At 34.9% G+C, this 19,574-nt stretch overlaps 1 protein-coding gene across 32 annotated transcripts in view; it reads left to right on the top strand.

Moving 5' to 3' along the window:
- NRXN1 (neurexin 1) overlaps window positions 1-19,574 on the top strand; it is a 1,145,126-nt gene that overhangs the window by 954,561 nt on the left and 170,991 nt on the right. For all 32 annotated transcript variants that reach the window (XM_031655576.1, XM_031655575.1, XM_031655556.1 and 29 more), the window contains one exon: window positions 17,891-18,062. In XM_031655576.1, coding sequence (XP_031511436.1) covers window positions 17,891-18,062 — 172 coding nt within the window. The remainder of the gene's footprint in view (window positions 1-17,890; window positions 18,063-19,574) is intronic.

The raw sequence follows: 19,574 nt of genomic DNA, 5'->3' as shown, positions 1-19,574 counted from the left end.
TATGAATTAAAATATTTTAAAATATAGAAAATTGAGAAGGCAACTGAAAATAAAATAGAATTACAGAACCAGAAAGGGTGATCTAGAAAAAGATGAACTAAATGAGGAAACTAAAGCAAGAGAGAGGAGTTATGTAATTTGTTCAAGATTACAAATATAGTTAGAGACAAAAATTGCAGTACTCTTGTTTCTCAGACTACAATTGTTCATTCTTTCCAATATGGACATTTTCTAACACAAAGAAAATAACATAATAATTCTTAATGTATCCATCACACAGAGTCTATATTTAGAAACACTTGCCAAGAAAGTGTATGGTTTCGTTAAACTCATATTTTAATTCTTTATTCCAAAACATTTTGCTCAGTATCTTTGCTACTCTTTATGAGAATGTATGCATTTTATCTTTACCCCATTTGTAGAATGGTTTTCTGAAGGCTAGCTCTTTAATTTTATTTTAAATGGCTATTTTTGCATCCAACAGTGTGGTTTCAGTTTACAGCAAGTAGTGCGTTTTTGTTTTCTTCTCTATCAATAATTTAAACTGTTATTTTTATTTCCTGTCATATTGCATTGATTGACATGTCGAAATCAATGCTAAGACGTATTGGTGACAATGTAAAACTTTCTTTATTGGAAATGCTTTTAGTGTTAAGCATGATGTTGGCAGTTGACTTGAGGTAGAAACAGGTTTATCATGGGAGGGATTGTTATAGTTTACTAAGTGATTTTTTAAAAGATCTCAAGAATGCATAGTGAACTTAACAAATACCTTTATAGAATCTATCTTAATATATTGTATTTTGCTTTTTTCTCATTTGTCCTAATGATGCATGTTAATAGATTTCTCAATTTTGAAACATCTCAGAGTTTTTGAGATATGCCTTATCTGGCTTTATGTGGCATCTGAAGTAAAAAAGGACCAAGTTTGAGTCATTAGGTTAACACAGTGACTGTGCAAAATTTGTGCCACTTTTTTTCTCTGTAAAAAGATAATTTTTTTTTTTTTTTTGAGGCAGAGTCTTGCTCTGTCGCCCAGGCTGGAGTGCAGTGGTGCGATCTCGGCTCACTGCAAGCTCCGCTTCCGGGGTTCACACCATTCTCCTGTCTCAGCCTCCCGAGTAGCTGGGACTACAGGTGCCCGCCACCGCATCTGGCTGATTTTTTGTATTTTTTGGTAGAGACAGGGTTTCCCTGTACTCTCCATCTCCTGACCTCGTGATCTGCCCGCCTGGGCCTCCCAAAGTGCTGGGATTACAGGCATGAGCCACCGCGTGAGGCCGTAAAATGATCTTAATAATGGTTATCTCAGAGTTGTAAAGCTAAAATCGGTTATTATATAAGCACCACAAAAGGACTGACTCATGGTAAATGGCAATATATGCAGCAGCCATCTTTATTATAGTGAGTTATGATTAAAATATACATTGGTCGATGGATTTCTGTGTGTGTGCTACATTTAATTGACTTTTGTATAAGGAAGTTCTAATTTTATACATTTAGGAGGTATTGTAATTTTGTTTTAATTTTATGAAGTTAGAGGGGAGTTATACTTTTCTATATTCTGAAACCAATTTCATTACTGGTAATTATCTATTTCTTGGATATTTTTTCAAAGGCAACATTAAACAGTAGTGGTTAAGAACACATACTTTGGAGATAGACAGATCTGGATTCAAATCCTGATCCTTCAAATGTTAGTGGAGTGACTGTGGCCAAGTGACATTTTTATGAATCAGTTTCCTTACCTATTAAGTGAAGGTAATAATAGCATCTGCCTCACACAGAGTTAATATGAGAATTTAGTCAAGATTTAGAAAATGCTTGTTTTGTGACCATTATGAGCCAAATACTGTTCAGAGGTATATTTAAAAGACTTAACTGGAAACATAGGAAATGTTCATTGATAATTAGAACTTATTAGTATTACTGTCTACATTATTATTAAGTGGGACATAAACTATCTAGGCCAAGACATTTTACATTAGTAATTTCTGCAATTATTGTTGTAATAGTTTTATTAACTGCCTAGTTAATCAGTTTCAGCTCTGTAACAGTGTGTGAATATAACCAGCTACATAGCTTGGTATTTTTTTTTTTCCTTAAAAATCGATGCATCACATTTCTGTTGTAGTACATGGGTTAATGTGTATATATATACACACACACACAGATATGTATACACACACACAGAGTCTGGAATGTAGCATGTGACAATAATTGTGATAGGAGAGTAAACCTAAAAATAGTAAGAAGTGGAAGAATAGTAATAATTTTAAATAGTCCATCCCTAATAATCTCTTTAAAAATTTAAAAGATGGCTAGTGCAATAATGAATGAGAGTTTACCTGATACAATTTCCAGTTGAATAGTCTGAGAGGCAATATGATGTCATTGAAAGTTCTAGGAGAGTTTTAGCAAGCAAGAGCATGAAAAGGGTCTTTTTTTTTTTTTTTTTTTACAGTATCAAAAGTAATGCATGTTCTTTCAAAGAATAAGTTGGGTTAAAAGTAAGATATGCTCAGAAATAGATAAATTCAACACTAGCTTTGAAATGCTCAGCTAATCTGTATGTGGAATGGTGCAAGGCTCACCTTTCCATGTTGAAAGTTTATTTTAGGTGGTCATCAAGTTCTCTTTTTTGTGTATTTATTTGGAGAACTTGAGTATTGAATGCTTTTGCCTTGATGCTCTATCAATGCTCAGATATTGTATGCATTCACCATATATCTTCCATAATCAGTGCATTTTGGTGGTCTGTACCAATGTCAACAGAGTAGCTTGTTCAAAAAGCATTGAAATGGCTTAGCTCTTGTAACACATTGGAAACATTATGATGTTTAAGCTAAATGATGAGTAAACAATCCATTAAAAATACTAAGCATGCATTTAAATTTATGAGATACATTGAAAGATTAAGTTTACACATCTTTCTTGAAAACTCGTAACTTCTAGGGTTTTTTACATAAAATAAATTGTGATCGCAAAGTTTTAGACAGCTGATAGAATTAATTAAAGTAGAAAATTGTATTATAATTACTCCAAAGGAATATGGAATAATTTAATTTTGACTAGGAAAGCTTATCAAAAGCTTAATGTTACCAAACCAAATTGTGCTAGGTTCACATTTGTTCATCTTGGCCGTAACTTAAATGTTTCCCACATCTCTTAGTCACCTGTCATTAAGTGTAATTGTTGGATTTTGTGAACTAATCATAGGTTATTACTTGTTAATTGCTAATTGCAGTGCAACCAAAGCTGATATTAAATGTTCTTCTCTCTTTTGTTCACATCAAAGCGTATTCTTTGATTAAGGAGAAAGAGTTTTGGGGTTTTTTTGGTTAATTTTTCAGGGCAGCACTGGTATAAGCTTTATGATTCCTTGCATTAAGCATTCATAAAACTGTCATTCTGGGGCAGCATCTTGTATAGAATCATCACAAATTAAAAGTTATCATTAAATGCTAAACCAATGCTTATAAGTTTAGGGAGAAAGAAAAGATGGTAATACTGTATAGGTTGATTTCAAATAACTAAGATAAAAATAAAACAATTTAAATAATTACAAATTATAAGTAGAAAACTTGAAATATACATGGAAAGAGAGTAGAAAAGGGTCTAAGAAGTTGTCATTATATTTTTAAGAGAGGGGTTAAATGGGAGAGAAACAAGATTAACATTAACATTTCTAATCATAATTTGAAATTGACTAAGAAAGTTGAAAAATTATAATAGAAAATTACTTCTAATGGATTAATTCATATTTTATATATCAGGAACTCTACCTATTATTTTTATTATTATGATAAAAGGAATAGTTAATGTTAGTTTATATGGTTCTTCTAAACCATATAAAAGATGTATGTAATAGTACTATGCAATGGTTTTTTTGATACAATCAAAGTAGCTACAAAATTCAGATCTATATTTACTTGATTATTGATCATGACACATGGAACACCGGAGCTGTTGGTAAGTTATTACTATTTCTTTCTAAATATTAGGTTTATTACCTTTGGGAAACTACAACTGAATCTCTCATTTCCTTGCCTATTTTAGTCACAAATGTTATTTACTAGAAAACATCATGACTAACCTTGTTTTGATGATTATGTATTCTTTTGGATTTGATTGGAAGCTTGAGGCACATCTTTCAAAACAGCAAGCATTGCTAAATATAATTTAAATAAATCTGTTAGCTATAAACAAAAAACATACTAGAGAAAAACGGGATGTAAACAAGGTGGGAGCGGGTGGGGTAGGGGAAAGACACTGGCTATTTCTCTGAGTGTTCCTCTCTTGCAGAATCTGAAAATAGGCTGACACTCCAGAATCTCAATTCAACCTAAAAGATAGTACTTCCATTTCTGGCTCTTGAAGTTTAGCAAAGTCTGCTCTGGCCCTAATGGAGATTAGTATTTCACTTACTAGCAGTTCTAAACAACTGGACTAATTTAATGCCCGTGAAAGAGGAATTGCTGTGTCTGTCCACCCCCATCTTGGAAAACTTGTCAGTATACAAACCTCCTAAAATGGTAAGTGTCTAGAACCCCAGGATACTCTCATCTGGCCCCTACTGCTTCCAAGGGATATTGAAGACTCTACAGAAGGAGTAGCATGACGTGGTTGAAAGCTCTTAGTTTGGAACCAGATAGACCTAGATTGAATGTAACTAGATTGATGTTTTAGCTATGTGACTTCAGAAAAGTACCTACTTGCTTTGCGTTTTAAACATCCTCAACATGGAGATTGTTAGGCTGGCAAATTGAGTTATTGTGAGAATTAAAGGAGTGGAGGTCTGAAAAGTACTTGATATTTTACTTGGTATATACAATAGTGAGGATGTTAGTATCTCTCTTTTTCAAAGAGGCTTACTAAGATCACAGCTTAAACAAATTGCAACCTCTTGTAAGCATGTTGGACTTCCTCAGAGGAGCAATGGTATAGTTTAGCACACAAAATCCAGAATTGGACTGTTTGAAAAATCACAGCTCTGATACTTATTAGCCATGTGATTTAGGACAAGCTTTTGAGGCTCAGCTTCCTCATGATTTAAATGAAAATAATCATACATATTCATATGTAATATTGCCTATAAAGTGCTTAGAAGGAGTGCCTGATACATGGCAAAATCATTGTCATTATCCTCATCATGTATCTGCTGCCAAATCCTGCCCTTCTGGAATATCCATGCTCATTTCAGAGCTCTGACACTGGTATTACCAAACACTGAATAAGTTAGGTATGGTTTCCAGTTGGCCTTAGAATGATGTTTGTGATTAATCTCTCAGTGAATTTTTACCTTCTCTATTAGGTTTAGTTCATGTTTATTTTAAAAGAGTGGACATGTTTGGCAGGGGAAGTGTATCAATTGAATGCAAGATCACAATCTTGCTGTGATATTTAATACTTAAAGATTTATCAGAAATAATCAGAGTCCACCAAATAATTCTGCTAATCAGGAGAGACATGGCCTCCCGGTATGTCTCTTGCTTTTTGACTATTGTCAGCTCAGACTTTTAAGTAGATGTCTTTTGTACTCCAGTAGATGACCACTAATGCGTTTTTGCTTCACTAAATGATATTTCACAAATACTGTCCCTTATTCAGGAGATTCAATGCCCAAACCTATCCTTAAGTTCTCAAAGTTATTATCTCCAAACAATATAGGATATCAATTATTTTGGGATGGGGAAAGCAAGGAAACAGCTAACCAGGCAGAAGGAACTACAATGGGCCTGAGATGGGTCAAAACATGAGACATTTATGGAAATGAAAAGCCAGTGTGATGGAGCAGTAAGAAAGAGAGAGAGAAAGTGTGTTTGTTTGTTTGTTTGTTTGTTCGGTCAATGGCTGCTAAGTTGACATTCCTCCAGGTATTTATTCTTTGCACTGTCTTTACTGAGCTAAACATCCACAAGTCTCTTCCAAATATTCTCTTGCTCTTCCAGGTGAACAATGGGAAGGAATGACTTCAAAGAGCCTCCAGTGGTTACTGCTCTGGAGAAGTTACAAATGAACTTTTATCTCAAGTTCAAAATGTCCATGAGTTATTTGAATTTGAACACTTTGTGTGTTTTTGGCTTCAAAATTCCTGGCCAAATTTCAGGGGAAATGCTCTTTTAACTTCATTTGTTTAAAATTTTTCTGAAAGTAGAATTGGATAAAGAATTCTTCCTCTCATTTGAAGTGATGGGTTGACTGCCTGGAAGACTGCATTTTGGGACACAGGCATTGAACCCTGTTCATCTGCTCTTCTGAGTGAACAGGAAGGTGAAAAGGTCAAGGATGAAAACTTTGCATTCTTCTACTAATTTGAGGAGGGTTCTTGAAAAACTAGTCAAGTGATTTTGAACAGCACTTTTAAGGCAGAAATTTTATGGGTAACTCTTTACTACATCTTGAGATAAAAGGGCTCTCTGGAGAAATAAGTTAACAAGACATTCCACCACACAAAGAAACGAAACATGTTACATTAATTTAGAAATATAAGCACAGAATGATGAATCTTTTTTGACATTGTAGAAGTAAGTGACTTTTGAAAAATATGTGAGTCCCTGTTGATTCCGGAAGTCTTTTATATATTGCATTTCATAAAACACATTGATGAATGACACTTAGGAATAAACAATTAGATGAATGTCAAGTTGCATACTGTTAGGTTCTACATATATTCAACAATTTTCTGTTCTCTGATTGGAAAATTTTTAGAATGTGCTTCACCATCTATTTTTCAATTGCTCTATTTGTGCAAATAATATGTTTTACTTTTGTTATGCATTATTCCATAAGCTAGTTTTATGTCATATACAAATATTTTGAATAATACCTGTACATGTTCATATATAATTTGCACATGTTAATATCTATAAAGAGTCCACATATGTATATCTGTATCTGCATTTGTTCATAAAAGGATCTGTCTTTGTATAATCCCTTCCTGGTCCATGTGCACGTGCTGTTTTCTCTCTGCCTGGAAAATGCTAAATGTTCATTATTGATTTCTTTTCATCTTCAGCTTCTCAAGGAGGCTTTGCTTAATTATTCAGTTCCTCTCATGATATCCTTACTCTTTGCCTTATTGAAAATTAGCATGCTGTATATGCTACAATAAGTTTTAATGTATAACAAATAATGTGAGACTTAAGCTTCACAATGACAGTAGCACCATCTGGTTTGTTAACCATATTTATCCAGAACTTAACAGAGTGCCAGGAGTATAGTAAAAAGTCTGTGGTTTTTGAATAAGTACATAAATATTGGTGAATACTAAACTTCATGTGTTATGATAGTTCCAAAATTTTAGTGTCATTTATGCCAGAAAACCATGCAATTGAGGAAAACAGATGTATATAAATACAACCAACAACATACATTTTATCAGTTTTGAGTCATGGGATGAGTGGTATGGTGTTTTACAAAATTCACTGCAGCTAAAAGATACTTGATAAATATTTTTCTGCATTACTTCATTTTTGTGGTGGTATTACTGTTTTGTGAAGATGAAAAAAGTTATAATCATCAGGAATTTCAGCCTTAGAAATTCCATATTCTCCTCTGTTGTGACAAAAATCACACACATGAACATAGATTTATTTTTGATGGCTACAGGAATTATTACTTATCACTTCAGGGATAATAGAGCCTTGCTGATTCTTTAGAAAATATTCATTGGTAAATGCATTTCTATGCCCATATGCACACATTTTTTTCCTAAGGATGTCAGACAGCTAGTCCTGGACTAGAAGTCAGTAAGAAAGAGAAAATGAAAAGGCAAAAGTTAGCCCTGTCAGCTTTTCTCTTGGGATGCATTTCAAGGTAGCGCTCTACTTGAGGCTTACGAAAACTAACATAGCATCATTAGAAAGTCAGTCCATCAAACACACTTGAAAACATTTCCTCACTCTTATTTTTAGGTTGCAAATCGTGATTCACAAAAATAATTTAAAAAAATAATATTCCTTCCAAACTGATCTTTCCATTCCCAGTTTACTGTATGTAGCTTATAGCTTATACCAATGGAAGCACTGAAAAAAACTTACATTAATCTCTTGATATGTTTTCACATCTTTTAAGGACTGTTTTAAATACAAAGGTTCATTTTGCTTTACCTATAACCGAGTTACTAAGGTTACATTTGCCATGCAGAGGACTAAAATTACAATCCAAGGATGTTCTGTCTATTTGTCTGAAAAATGTTGGGATTTGTGCTATGGAAATTTGGAGCATTAGAGTTAGATTATAATTATATAGTCAGCTCTCCTGGAAAATGATGATCCTAGGATATAACGAGTAAATGAAATCCACAAATAATCCCAAAGCTCTTTTATAGGAAAACCTTTTTACATAAAAAATGTCGACAATTAGCAGAATTGATTGAATGTTCCTTTCCGGTTCAGTTCCTGGTGGAGGTAATATCAAAGACTGCAATGCCCCAAAGACAAGGATTCAGGCAGATGCAGAAAAAACAAAGATTATGGTTTTAATCAGCACCTGAAATACAATGTTTATTGCACATAGTTTCCTGAATTACTATACAATGTGACTGTACAAGAAAAAGTAATTTAACACTCCAACAAGGGTCTTTAAAGCAACAATAATTTTTAAATATAAAAAAATGAACAAAAACAAGTAATCCGCATCTGATCAGCTCACTGCACTTTGGAAAAAGCTTAACTTAAGCCAGTGTGGTGCTGAGATTTTCATGCAGCAACCTAAAGAATTTGTTATGATGCCAGACCACTAGGATAACTATCTAAATGGAAAGTATTACCTGTGAAAAATTAAGAAGGTTGCATAGGCCACCAAGTCAATGCCTATTTCTTGTTCTGTTTGATTTCTGCTCATTGATTATTCATGGAGAAAAATAATAAAAGACATTCTTTACACATAAGGACACATTTAAAGGCAACTATTTCAACTTCATAGTAGTTGTTGTCTCAGCAGATGGAGATATAGAATTAATTATGTCAATGAGATGGCTCTGATTCACAAGAGGCTAAGGTAACTTTATTTTATTCTACAGCTATTGTGATATCATGCAAGCATATGCTATTTGGAACCAGGGGAAGTACCACGAAAAGGCTTGCTGATATGTCTGTACCCATAGTCACACTGGAGGACTTCATAATGGTTTGAGAATGTCTTCTCAAATACTACGTAAAGAATAATCCAGTATTGGCTCATTTCTTGAAACGAAATGGAGAATATCTTAAAATACCAATATCAAGGTTATTACCCCATTCAAAGATCCAGCAGCCCATCACTTAGTGGACTAAATTCATCTTGACATTGTTTTGATTTTTGATTTGGTTTCGTCTAAGGAGAGACAATGAGGAAATAGAAGCACTGAAGTATTTTGATGTTATCACTGGAGCTCAAGATCTGTCCGTCCTTTTTCTCACTTTACCACCACGAAATCCTACATACCTGATAAGGCAAGGGCTCTTCCCAACAATGACAAGCCCTTCCATCAGAGGTTCTACTTTCTTGGGAAGGAACATACATAGTTCACAAAAGGCTTCACAGATTACTGATACTTCAACCTAATGCAAAGTCCTCTTTCTCTTCCTAATTTGGAGAATCCCTGATTTAAAAACATAATAAAATCTTAGAGTTTATTTTTTAAATTTTGAAGGAAATCTAAGAGAGACTCAAATTCAAACGTAGGCACCTTCAATGTGTTTCAAAAAACTCAACTAGTAATATCTTTCTAAGTTTTTTCTGTGAGAACTGCTTTACCTTACATTTAGGATTTCCCTAGAACCATAATATTGAGATGGGAGTGGACATAGATGTTGTCTAATCAAGGATGCTCTGCCTTAGCATAATCAATGGGAGAACCACTTATCTTACAGTTGAGCACAGCTAGATTTTTTTCTCTTGATCCAAGTCATAGATAGATGCTCTGACTTTGGTCAAGTCTCAGCCTTTCTGAGCTTTAGCTTCCCCATTTACAAAATAGATACCCTACTTCACAAGTTGTAAAGATTAAAAATGTGTCTAATAGCAAAACTGAAATGTCTATATAATTCAAGCAATATTTTAATTAACTTCCATCAAACTACAGTGAAGCTAAACATTGTTTTTCAAAGGGGAGGATAATGATAATAATTGTATTAATAATAATAATAATGCTAATAGCTCACAGGAACTGTGTAACCATTACGTGTACTAAGAACTTTGTATGCATTATCTCATCAAAAGAAAATTGGAGCATGATGCAGATGTTCTGAAATTAAATAATGGTGATGGTTGCACAACCTTGTGAATATATACTAGAACCACTGAACCATATACTTTAAAAGGGCAAATGTTATGATATCTGAATTATATCTCAATTTAAAAAAATCAGATGTGAAAGAATATTGGAAATTTGCAAAAGTAAAAGTATTCTGGGAAGTGCTGTGAAGGATACAATGAGTTATACACCAGTCTTTTTTCCTACCCTAAAGTTGTTTTAAATATGTTTGAGAAGTTGAAATGGGCACATAAAAACTAACACCTAAGGCAGTGTGTGGAGGAGGACTGGCACAGGCTTACAAAATTTTATTAGACATTCTTAGGACCAAGAGATGAATTTATGCCTCCAGGAAGTTAATATCACTGCCAGGATATAGTCTCATTGAAGGAGCTACAACATCCTGTAGGATGGAGACATATTAGAAAAGATACATTATCCTTAATGAAGATTTGATGGGGAAATGAAAAGGCTGTTTTTTAAAAAAATGTATTACTCCTAAATGAGATGTTTCTGAGGTGGTATTGCCCATATATCTTGCCCACTTCTGGTTCCTTATTGTGTAGTGCTACAAAATGTAACTAGCCAACAACAGCAACAACAACACAAAAAACTAAAACCAGAAAACAAACAAACAAAACCATGCACCCTGTAGTAACCCTCCTCTTGACTCAGTCCTCTAAGGATGCCTTAGTTTCAAGACATTTTCCTGGCACACTGACACAACTGACGTTATTCAGTTTTAGAATGCCCCACCAACTTGGTCAGATTTCAGTACCCATACTTACTAGCTGTGTGATTTCAGCAAGATTAAAGTTTCCAAGAAGATAGAGACAATGACACTTACCTTTCAGGTCTGCTGGGAGTTTTAGAGGAGATAAATGTATAAAGCTCAATGCCTGGCACATAGTGAGTAGTCTGGTATGTGGGACCTGAAAGGAGAGATAGAAGATAGAGAGAACGTAACTTCTATATCCCTGGGTGTTACACTGAAACCTGCTGGTAGTGTTGGGACTGTCCAAATGCTGGTTTGCTCCCATGGCAGTTTGAGGCTTCCTGAGATCCTTCAGATGCTTCCCCCAATGTACCTGTGCTTCTCCCCGCCACTCCCTCAACTCTTTTGTGGGTATGAGTATTTGCATGCATGATTTACCTTCCCAATTTGATTGAAAGTTTCCCCAGGAGCAGAAAACAGACTTTATCTGTTTTTATTCTCCTCCCAGTAGGAGCAAAATGCTGGGTGCATGTTATATACTTTTTATCAGTTACCTGAATGAATTTTAAACAGACACTATATAACGGAGAAAATAGGAAACAGGGCAGCAGGAGCTTCTTATTTTTGATGTGGTGGTATTGCTTTTTGGGGGTGAGAGGATGGCATGTATATCTCAGTGCCAGGTTAAAACAACTGGATTAAAATCACTTCTTACCATTATAGGCCATCTAGATTGGTAAAGAGAGTCTCTACCGGCCAAGAGGGCCTCTAAGTAATTCACTTAGAAATGTATTTGGGTGGCTGGGGGCAGTGGCTCACGCCTGTAATCCCAGCACTTTAAGAGGCCGAGGTGGGCGGATCACCTGAGGTCAGGAGTTCGAGACCAACCTGACCAACATGAAGAACCTGCCTGTACTAAAAATACAGTATTAGCTGCGCATGGTGGCATGCACCTGTAATCACAGCTACTTTGGAGGCTGAGGCAGGAGAATCACTTGAACCCAGGAAGCAAAGGCTGCAGAGAGCTGAGATCGTACCATTGCACTCTAGCCTGGGCAACAAGAGTGAAACTCCATCTCAAAAAAAAAAAAAAAAAAAGTATTTGGGCTAAATTAGCAATTATCTGAGTGTTTTTGTTTTTAGGTGAGATAACAGATGGCTCTCTGATACTGTCTGCAGTGTTGCATACTCCAACAACTGTGACTATAGGCTCCAGACTACCCTTCATGCCTTAAAACCTTTGCTCCCTGGTGAGGATTAGTCTCTGGAGAAGCAAAACATTCCATTCACCCAACTCTGGTTTCAATCAACAATGTAAATTTGGACTATGGGAGTCTTTCTGTATTCTGAAATGAGTACAAGCATGCAGAGCATTTGAAGACATTGTTGAGTTCTGTCCAAAGTGGGGCCCTGGAGTACTGGACTGTACTATGGTGCATGACAGAAGTTTACAGAACATAAACAGGGCTTCTACTAATCTACATGCCCTCCTGAGTTGCACACTTGTTCACAATGTTTGGTCCTCCTCTCTAGGAGTATAGTAAACAGGCACAGAGAAAGACATTTTTGTTTGTTACTGGTCTCTGTTCCTGAGCATAGTTGAGCCAAACATTTCTATATAACAGGTCAAGAATGGGGTGTGGGGAAACAGTGCACTAAAATCTTATGTAACATATCTGTATGTCACATGTAGACTGAAATCTTTACTTATGTGTATTCTGCTTTATCTATTTCATATGCACATATTATATCTGCATCTGTAACATGCAAACATCTTGCTTGAAGTATGCCCAAGATATTGATTATGCCATTAAATATTAATCTTAGTTAAAACATAAAACCATCATGTTATTTCATATGGAATTAGACTATGCATTAAACTATGGTGCCACTTGCTAGAACCTTCAAGGACCTTCCCAGTGTCATATTTCATGATGTTTCCTTTTAACTTGGTTTAATAATATAATCTTTATTCAGAAATGAGCTTTTGTAAAAAAAAAAATCAATAATTACCTTTGTCACTGTTTATTTAATGAATCCATGGAAAGACTTCATTAAATTATAAATACCTCATTACTGATATTCTCATAATAGATTTTTGAAATTATGATTTGAGCCAGTTATCTATTTCAAGGAAGATACAGTACAGGGAGATCAGTACATGTCCAGTGAAATGACTTCTGGTTTTGCTCATGTAATATTCATGAGAATTTGACAAGACAATCATATTTAATCCCAGAGAATAAGAGTTTGAAATGAATTCTTTTAAATTGTAATTATCCATTGGCAAGAAAGTTTAGCAAGTTTTATTGTTTATATAATTTAAGTGACTTGCTCTCCTATAAACATGAAAAGGTTGTGTTTTAAGGATATCTATAGTTTCTGAAAGAAATAGTAAATACCAGTCCTATAAATATGCTTGATATTAGTATTTTGTGCTTTATGTGTATTTTAAATTTATTGTTTTCAGGGAAAACTCTTTGGTGATCATTTATAAATAAATTGTTTTTCAAAGCCTGATGCAACTTGGGGTGAAGTAGATAATGTCTGAATTAGGTTCGGGCCTGTTTGATCCTTTACTTTGATAGTTTTCAGTTCCACTCTGGCTAACTCTAGATTTTAAATCTATGAGATGTCAAAGACATTTGAAGTTGAGGCAAAAACTGATCATATCCAAGAAGAGATGGGCATCATTTAAAAGTCAAATGTTCTGCAAGCATCACAGATGCTCCTTGTTTCTACATTGTTTATTTTATTGTGTTGCAAAAAATCAAATCCTATGAAATCTGGAGATTTCTACACCTAGAAAATGAGTATTTTGCATTTCATATTGCAGAAAGTTTTAAGGATAAGTTAAAGGGACTTATTTTAGAGTTCAGTGCATTTTTCAGCTTTAGCAATGCAATGCTTCTATTCCCTGAATCTAGACCTTGTTAATAATTAATACTCCGATGAAAATAGGCTCTTATGGCCTACCTATCATAACAAGTAGGAAACTTCAAGAACTTTTTCCAATCTATCCTGGATAAGAACCAGGTCTATAATAGATGAGACCCTAAAACAATGGGCAACTCTAGAGTAACAAATACCTTCCTATACTTGTGTTGAAAGGACTGCCTCCTACGGTGTAACAAGAATTTAAACTTGTTATGTAAAAATATTTCTTTCTAACCACCAGGGAAGTCCACAGGGAGTCTCAACAGTGCTTGCTCCCTCTTGGATAGTAAAAAGGTCATCCATTCACTTTTAGACATAAAATGTAATATCAACTTACTCCTCTGTAATAATAGAAGTCAGTTAAAGCCTCCTCATTATCCCTGCTTCAGCCACAGTGGAGCCCCCGCTTGCACTGGGAGGAACATGATTGTTTCCACAACTTTCACTTTTCCTCTCCCTCTCTTATCCTCCAGGAATGAAGCAGGAGAAGAAAGAAAACATAAAGGGCATAAATGACCTTACTTGGCTAATATTATTGTACCCATCCAGTTGAGCTTAGCGTTTACTTAAAGTTCTTAAGGAGGCACTTTTTGGAAGCATTTGGTTCTTTAGAGACCTTAACCATATCATTAGAATTCTTTACCTGCAATTCCATTAAGGTAGTAAATGCACTTCCTTCAGATGGTCATTTAGGATTCCCACCTCAGTCTCTGGTCATCTATCACTGTAACTCCAAGTTCTTTTTTCTTTTTTTCTGAGTTTTCTTGACTACTCAGCCCAATTCCTTTAGTAACCCTGCTAAACAGGGTACAACACAATTCTACATGGACACTAACCTAGGGTCCACAAGTGTCCTTTGTCCTAACAAACCCTAATGTACAGGTGGCTCCTGGTACATCAATATCTCTTTCCTTGGCCACTGGGCATCAGCCAGCCACAGTCTCTTCCCTTGAAGATTTATCAGGCATAGTCTAATGCTAGTTTGCTCACTACCTTGACCACTGCCACTGACCAAGTTCCAGAAGACACATGTCAAATTTTCTGAGATGTTCCACTAATGTCCCTTTCTCCTACACTGGAGATAGGGAAAAGTAAGCTTCCACCTTGCAGGTATGTGGAAATCACATCAAATCTCAACTCTCCAAAAATCCTCTTCTAATTGTCAATCTCCTCATTCCTTATTCTGCATTTTGATGGATTGAAGTAGGTAATTAATTCAGAACCCTAAAAGCAGTTCTCAGTGTTCTCCTTTGCAAGTCTGGCTTAAGTAATTTTCAACTTCATTTTGTAAGATGGAAACAGTAATCTGTTTTTGACTTATTATCTTATCATCTTAACATCTCAGCTGAAACTGAAACAAAAAGAAGCATTTTCATATTCGATTACATCCTCATATCAGTTGCTTGCAATTTATTCCAAAATTATTTTAAGCATACATTGATTGATACATATCTGCTAACTTCGAAGAATAATACAAGGCCCCTTAGTGATGCTACTCTAGCAGGAGAGATAAAACAGGTAGTAAAAACAGCTAGATTTACCAAATCTGCTAGCTACAGCTATAGGATGGCACAGCAGTCCTAAACTCAGCCTAGTGTAATGATTAAGGACCAGACTCTGGAGCCTGACTGTGTGGATCTGAGCTACAGCTTTTCTCTTTCCAGCTGTGTGACTTTAGCCAAATTTCTTAATCATTCTGTGCCTTAATTTTCTCATCTGTAAAATGGAGATAAAAGAGCGTCTCCTTCATGGAACTGTTGTGAAGAATACCAGAGTTAGTATTTATAAAATGAGTAGAGCCCTATGTATGTGTTTGGTCGTTAGGAAACTCAGGGTCCATGTAGATAGGGTAATTTTTTAAATATTTGTTTGATTTATTTTGAGACAGGGTCTTACTCTGTCAACCAGGCAGGAGTTCAGTGCACAGTCATGGCTCACTGCAGCCTCAACCTCTTGGGCTCAAGTGATCTTCCCACCTCAGCCTCCTAAGTGGTTGGGAATACAAGTGTGTGCCACCATGCCCAACATTTTTTTTTTATGGTAAAGATGAGATGTTGCTATGTTTCCCAGGCTGGTCTCCAACTCCTGGGCTTGAACAGTCCTCTTCACCTTGGCCTCCCAAAGTGCTGGGATTATACATGTGTGCCACCACTTCTGGCTGGGTAATTTTAATAGCTGCAGAGACTTTAGCATATATTTTCCCCTGGACTTATTATTTCCACCATATTTCTCATGACCCTTACTTTCAAATACATGACATTGTAAGACATTTTAGTATTGTGTAGACTGATTCAGCTAATAAACAAACAGCAAAAGTCCAATGAAAATGCAAACTTTATTCAAAGACCTGTTTTAGCTCAGATCTTTCTGTAAGCCTGCATTATTTCCTCATTGTAGTAGAATTACTTTTTACTCATTTCAGTAATTACTGAAAATAAATTTTCAGTAATTTATTACATACATTTTTAACACATGTGATATAACTCTACAGGAAAATTTTAAAGAATCTCATTTAAGAGACATAATAAGTTATCTTTATTTAACAAACATGTATATAGTGTTAAAATGTGATTTTTAAAAAAGTTAAATCATCCATCAAGCCTAAAGCAAATCAAAACAAAAAAAATGTAAGCATGCTAACTTATAAGAAAGAGATCTTTATGTACAATAGGAACCCAGGGGAAAAACTCAACAGAAATCTTTAGGATCTCTACATGAAGGATATAATGAACAATACTGCAAAATAACATCCTCAAATATTTTCCTTTGATTAATGCAATTTTGTAAAAGATTTTCCATAAGGATTCTCAGTGTAAGCTGATAGCATACTCCTGCTGTCTAGTTCAAATAATGATGAGAACCCCACAAAGAGTCAAGAGAATGTGGTCCACATCTTCAGGTTTCTGACATTCTGATTTAAAACTTCTACAGGAAAGGATGGACTGTGTGTACTTTAAACCCTTCTTCCTCCACGTCATTTCTCTCAACTGAGGTTTGATGAAGGGTGAACCACAGACAGTTTGAGGTTATGCGTTCTGACAAGGGCCTACAGCGCAGGTATTCTGTGCGACTGATTAAGGGCAAATCCACATGCTTTAAAAATCTGCAGAATTCATGGTAGAGTTGACAGTCCTGTTAGAGAATGCTTCTCAGAGGCAGAGGACATAGCACATGTTTCTCTTTGCCACCTTTTATTATGAAATTCTAAAGTTAACAGCAACAACTTTATAGTTAGAATGATTCATAGTGTGGTTTTGCATAATTTGAAGAGGGGGTTAATTTTGGATAATGGTATCTTTGCTTTAATTTAGCTTAGGTATAATCTAAGAATAAAGGAACTGAATTTTAGTTCTAGTACATCTCTATTAAGTTATGTGTCCTTGAACAAGTCTTGTACCTTCCTGTGTTATCATCAATAAAATGTTGATGTTTGATGATCAATAAAATAAAAACATTGAATAACTTTCAAGCTCTTAGTATTTGATGGCTTGTGAATACTGACTAAGGGACTGCACTCATTAAATGCCTCTATGCCCCATACCCTTTAGAATTATTTCCTATATTGTGAGCATGTGTTAATGGGCTCTAAACAGACATCATTGCTCTGATTTCACCAGTTATTAAAAGGAAGAATTTGGAGCCCCATTTTTCTTGTGAAATGGGGAGAGTGGATTAAAGGGGCTGTGTTAAAGGACATGAAAGTATGTCCTTTGTGCGGGCAGCTATGCATCTTCTCTGTGACAACCTCTGGGAAGAATGCAGCTCAATTCCCTTGAAAGTGTGCCTTTTGGAATATCAATTATCCATGAAAGAGATGTCTTAAATTTACCCAAATGTCAAGAATCTTGCTTCTACTACATGTAGTTTTTCAGAAGTAAAAATTGGAGGAAAACAGCTGTTGTCCAAAGCACAATTTTAAACAATACCTTGTATGTGATCTTTATTAAATGGTGACTAGTCAACTTAATACAACTCTTTTTTCCCCTCCTCTCTCACAGCACCAGGGAAAAATTGGAGTTAAGTTTAATGTTGGGACAGATGACATCGCCATTGAAGAGTCCAATGCAATCATTAATGATGGGAAATACCATGTAGTTCGTTTCACGAGGAGTGGTGGCAATGCCACGTTACAGGTGGACAGCTGGCCAGTGATCGAGCGCTACCCTGCAGGTAAGCAAGTGAATATGTATCGGGGGAAGATTTTATGAAAATCAAACTGGAAGAAAAAGCACTGTTTTGCGTCCGTTTCACCAAATTGTGGTTTTCTGAGAAACCATCAACTATTTATTGGACTTTAGAGTCATGTGAATGTAATGCTGTCCTAAACTGTTCTTGCTACAGTGTACAAATGCCATTTTATAAGAGAACGTGAAGGTGTACATTATCGTTTTCAAAATTCAGGACATCAATGAAATCAGAAAAATGCACACATAAAAAGCACAACATATCAAAGCTCTTTTTACTGGATCCTTGCATTTAAACAAAGGAAAGGCTTTGTCAAAAGTAACAAAGTTAAAATTTAAAACTAAAGGAAAGAATATTATAACACTTTATTTATTTTTTTTTTCTGAGAGAAAATAAGACCTAACCGTTCCGCAGATGGTGGTGCACAGCTGAAACTCATTAAAGTGTAGGAATCCCATGAGATAGAGAAATAGTGAGAAAACAGTAGTAGCATAAATCAGCAGTTATAAGAACATGTACATAAAAGAAGTTTGTTTTCACTTTCATATAACCATGGAGTTTCATGAGGATTCTTTGACACTAGCACTACTCATTTTAAGTCTATAAAATAAATGTCAAGTCATTATTGATAAAATAAAAATTATCTTGTTTATTGTGAATGAGTTTTACCAATATTATGTTATTGAAACAAAGGTGGTAGATTAGAAATTTTAAACAGTGTTACTTGTGGTGGTATGTATCCTCAATTTTAAAACAAATATGTTTTGAAGTAAAATATAAATTAAAAGTATAAAGGTATTTTACTGCAATCATTATCATCTTTATATTTTAGCATAAAATAGGTTACCAAAAGTATCTGTCTCATTTATCTCTTTCCCCTTTAGATATAACTATGTTTTTTGCAAAGCACACAATTTATAACACAGTATAGGGAAAAAGTATAAAAATACATTTCTATTTTATCCAATAAAATAATAATCAAAACATATATTAAATTCCTCTATCAGACTTATTTGGTTCTTGAAAGAAGTAATTTAATGACATAACCAATGTATTCAATTGATATCAAATATCTCAAGTACTGGCTCACAATTGTGGAATGAAATATCTGTAATACCCTTCTGGACCTTTTCTGGTTTATAGAATTCTAAATCTTCAAGCCCTAGTTCAAACCTATTCCATAAGCCTAGTACTCTGCAAATATTTGCTGAATTAAATGTAATTTTGTAAACTGCTCTATGACAAAATTAGGAAGCAAGAAAATTAATATGTCCAGTGCCTGTTATAATACTGGCAAATAGTAGGCACTCAATAAATATTTGCTGAATTGATGTCTTGGGAATTATCACAATTTTACACTACAATTATGTGAACTGTATACAACAAGGTGAAGTAATAGAAGATTTTAAAGCCAAGTAACTTAAATATGCATGCAATGTTACATAGCCCCTGCTAATCCCAGATTATTGCATTATCTGAAATCCTGGTATAAATGTG

This window comes from Papio anubis, chromosome 14 (genome assembly GCF_008728515.1).
Source record: "Papio anubis isolate 15944 chromosome 14, Panubis1.0, whole genome shotgun sequence".
NCBI lineage: Eukaryota > Metazoa > Chordata > Mammalia > Primates > Cercopithecidae > Papio > Papio anubis.
The sequence above is the reverse complement of the archived record's forward strand: the minus strand, read 5'-3'. Positions and strand labels throughout refer to the sequence as shown.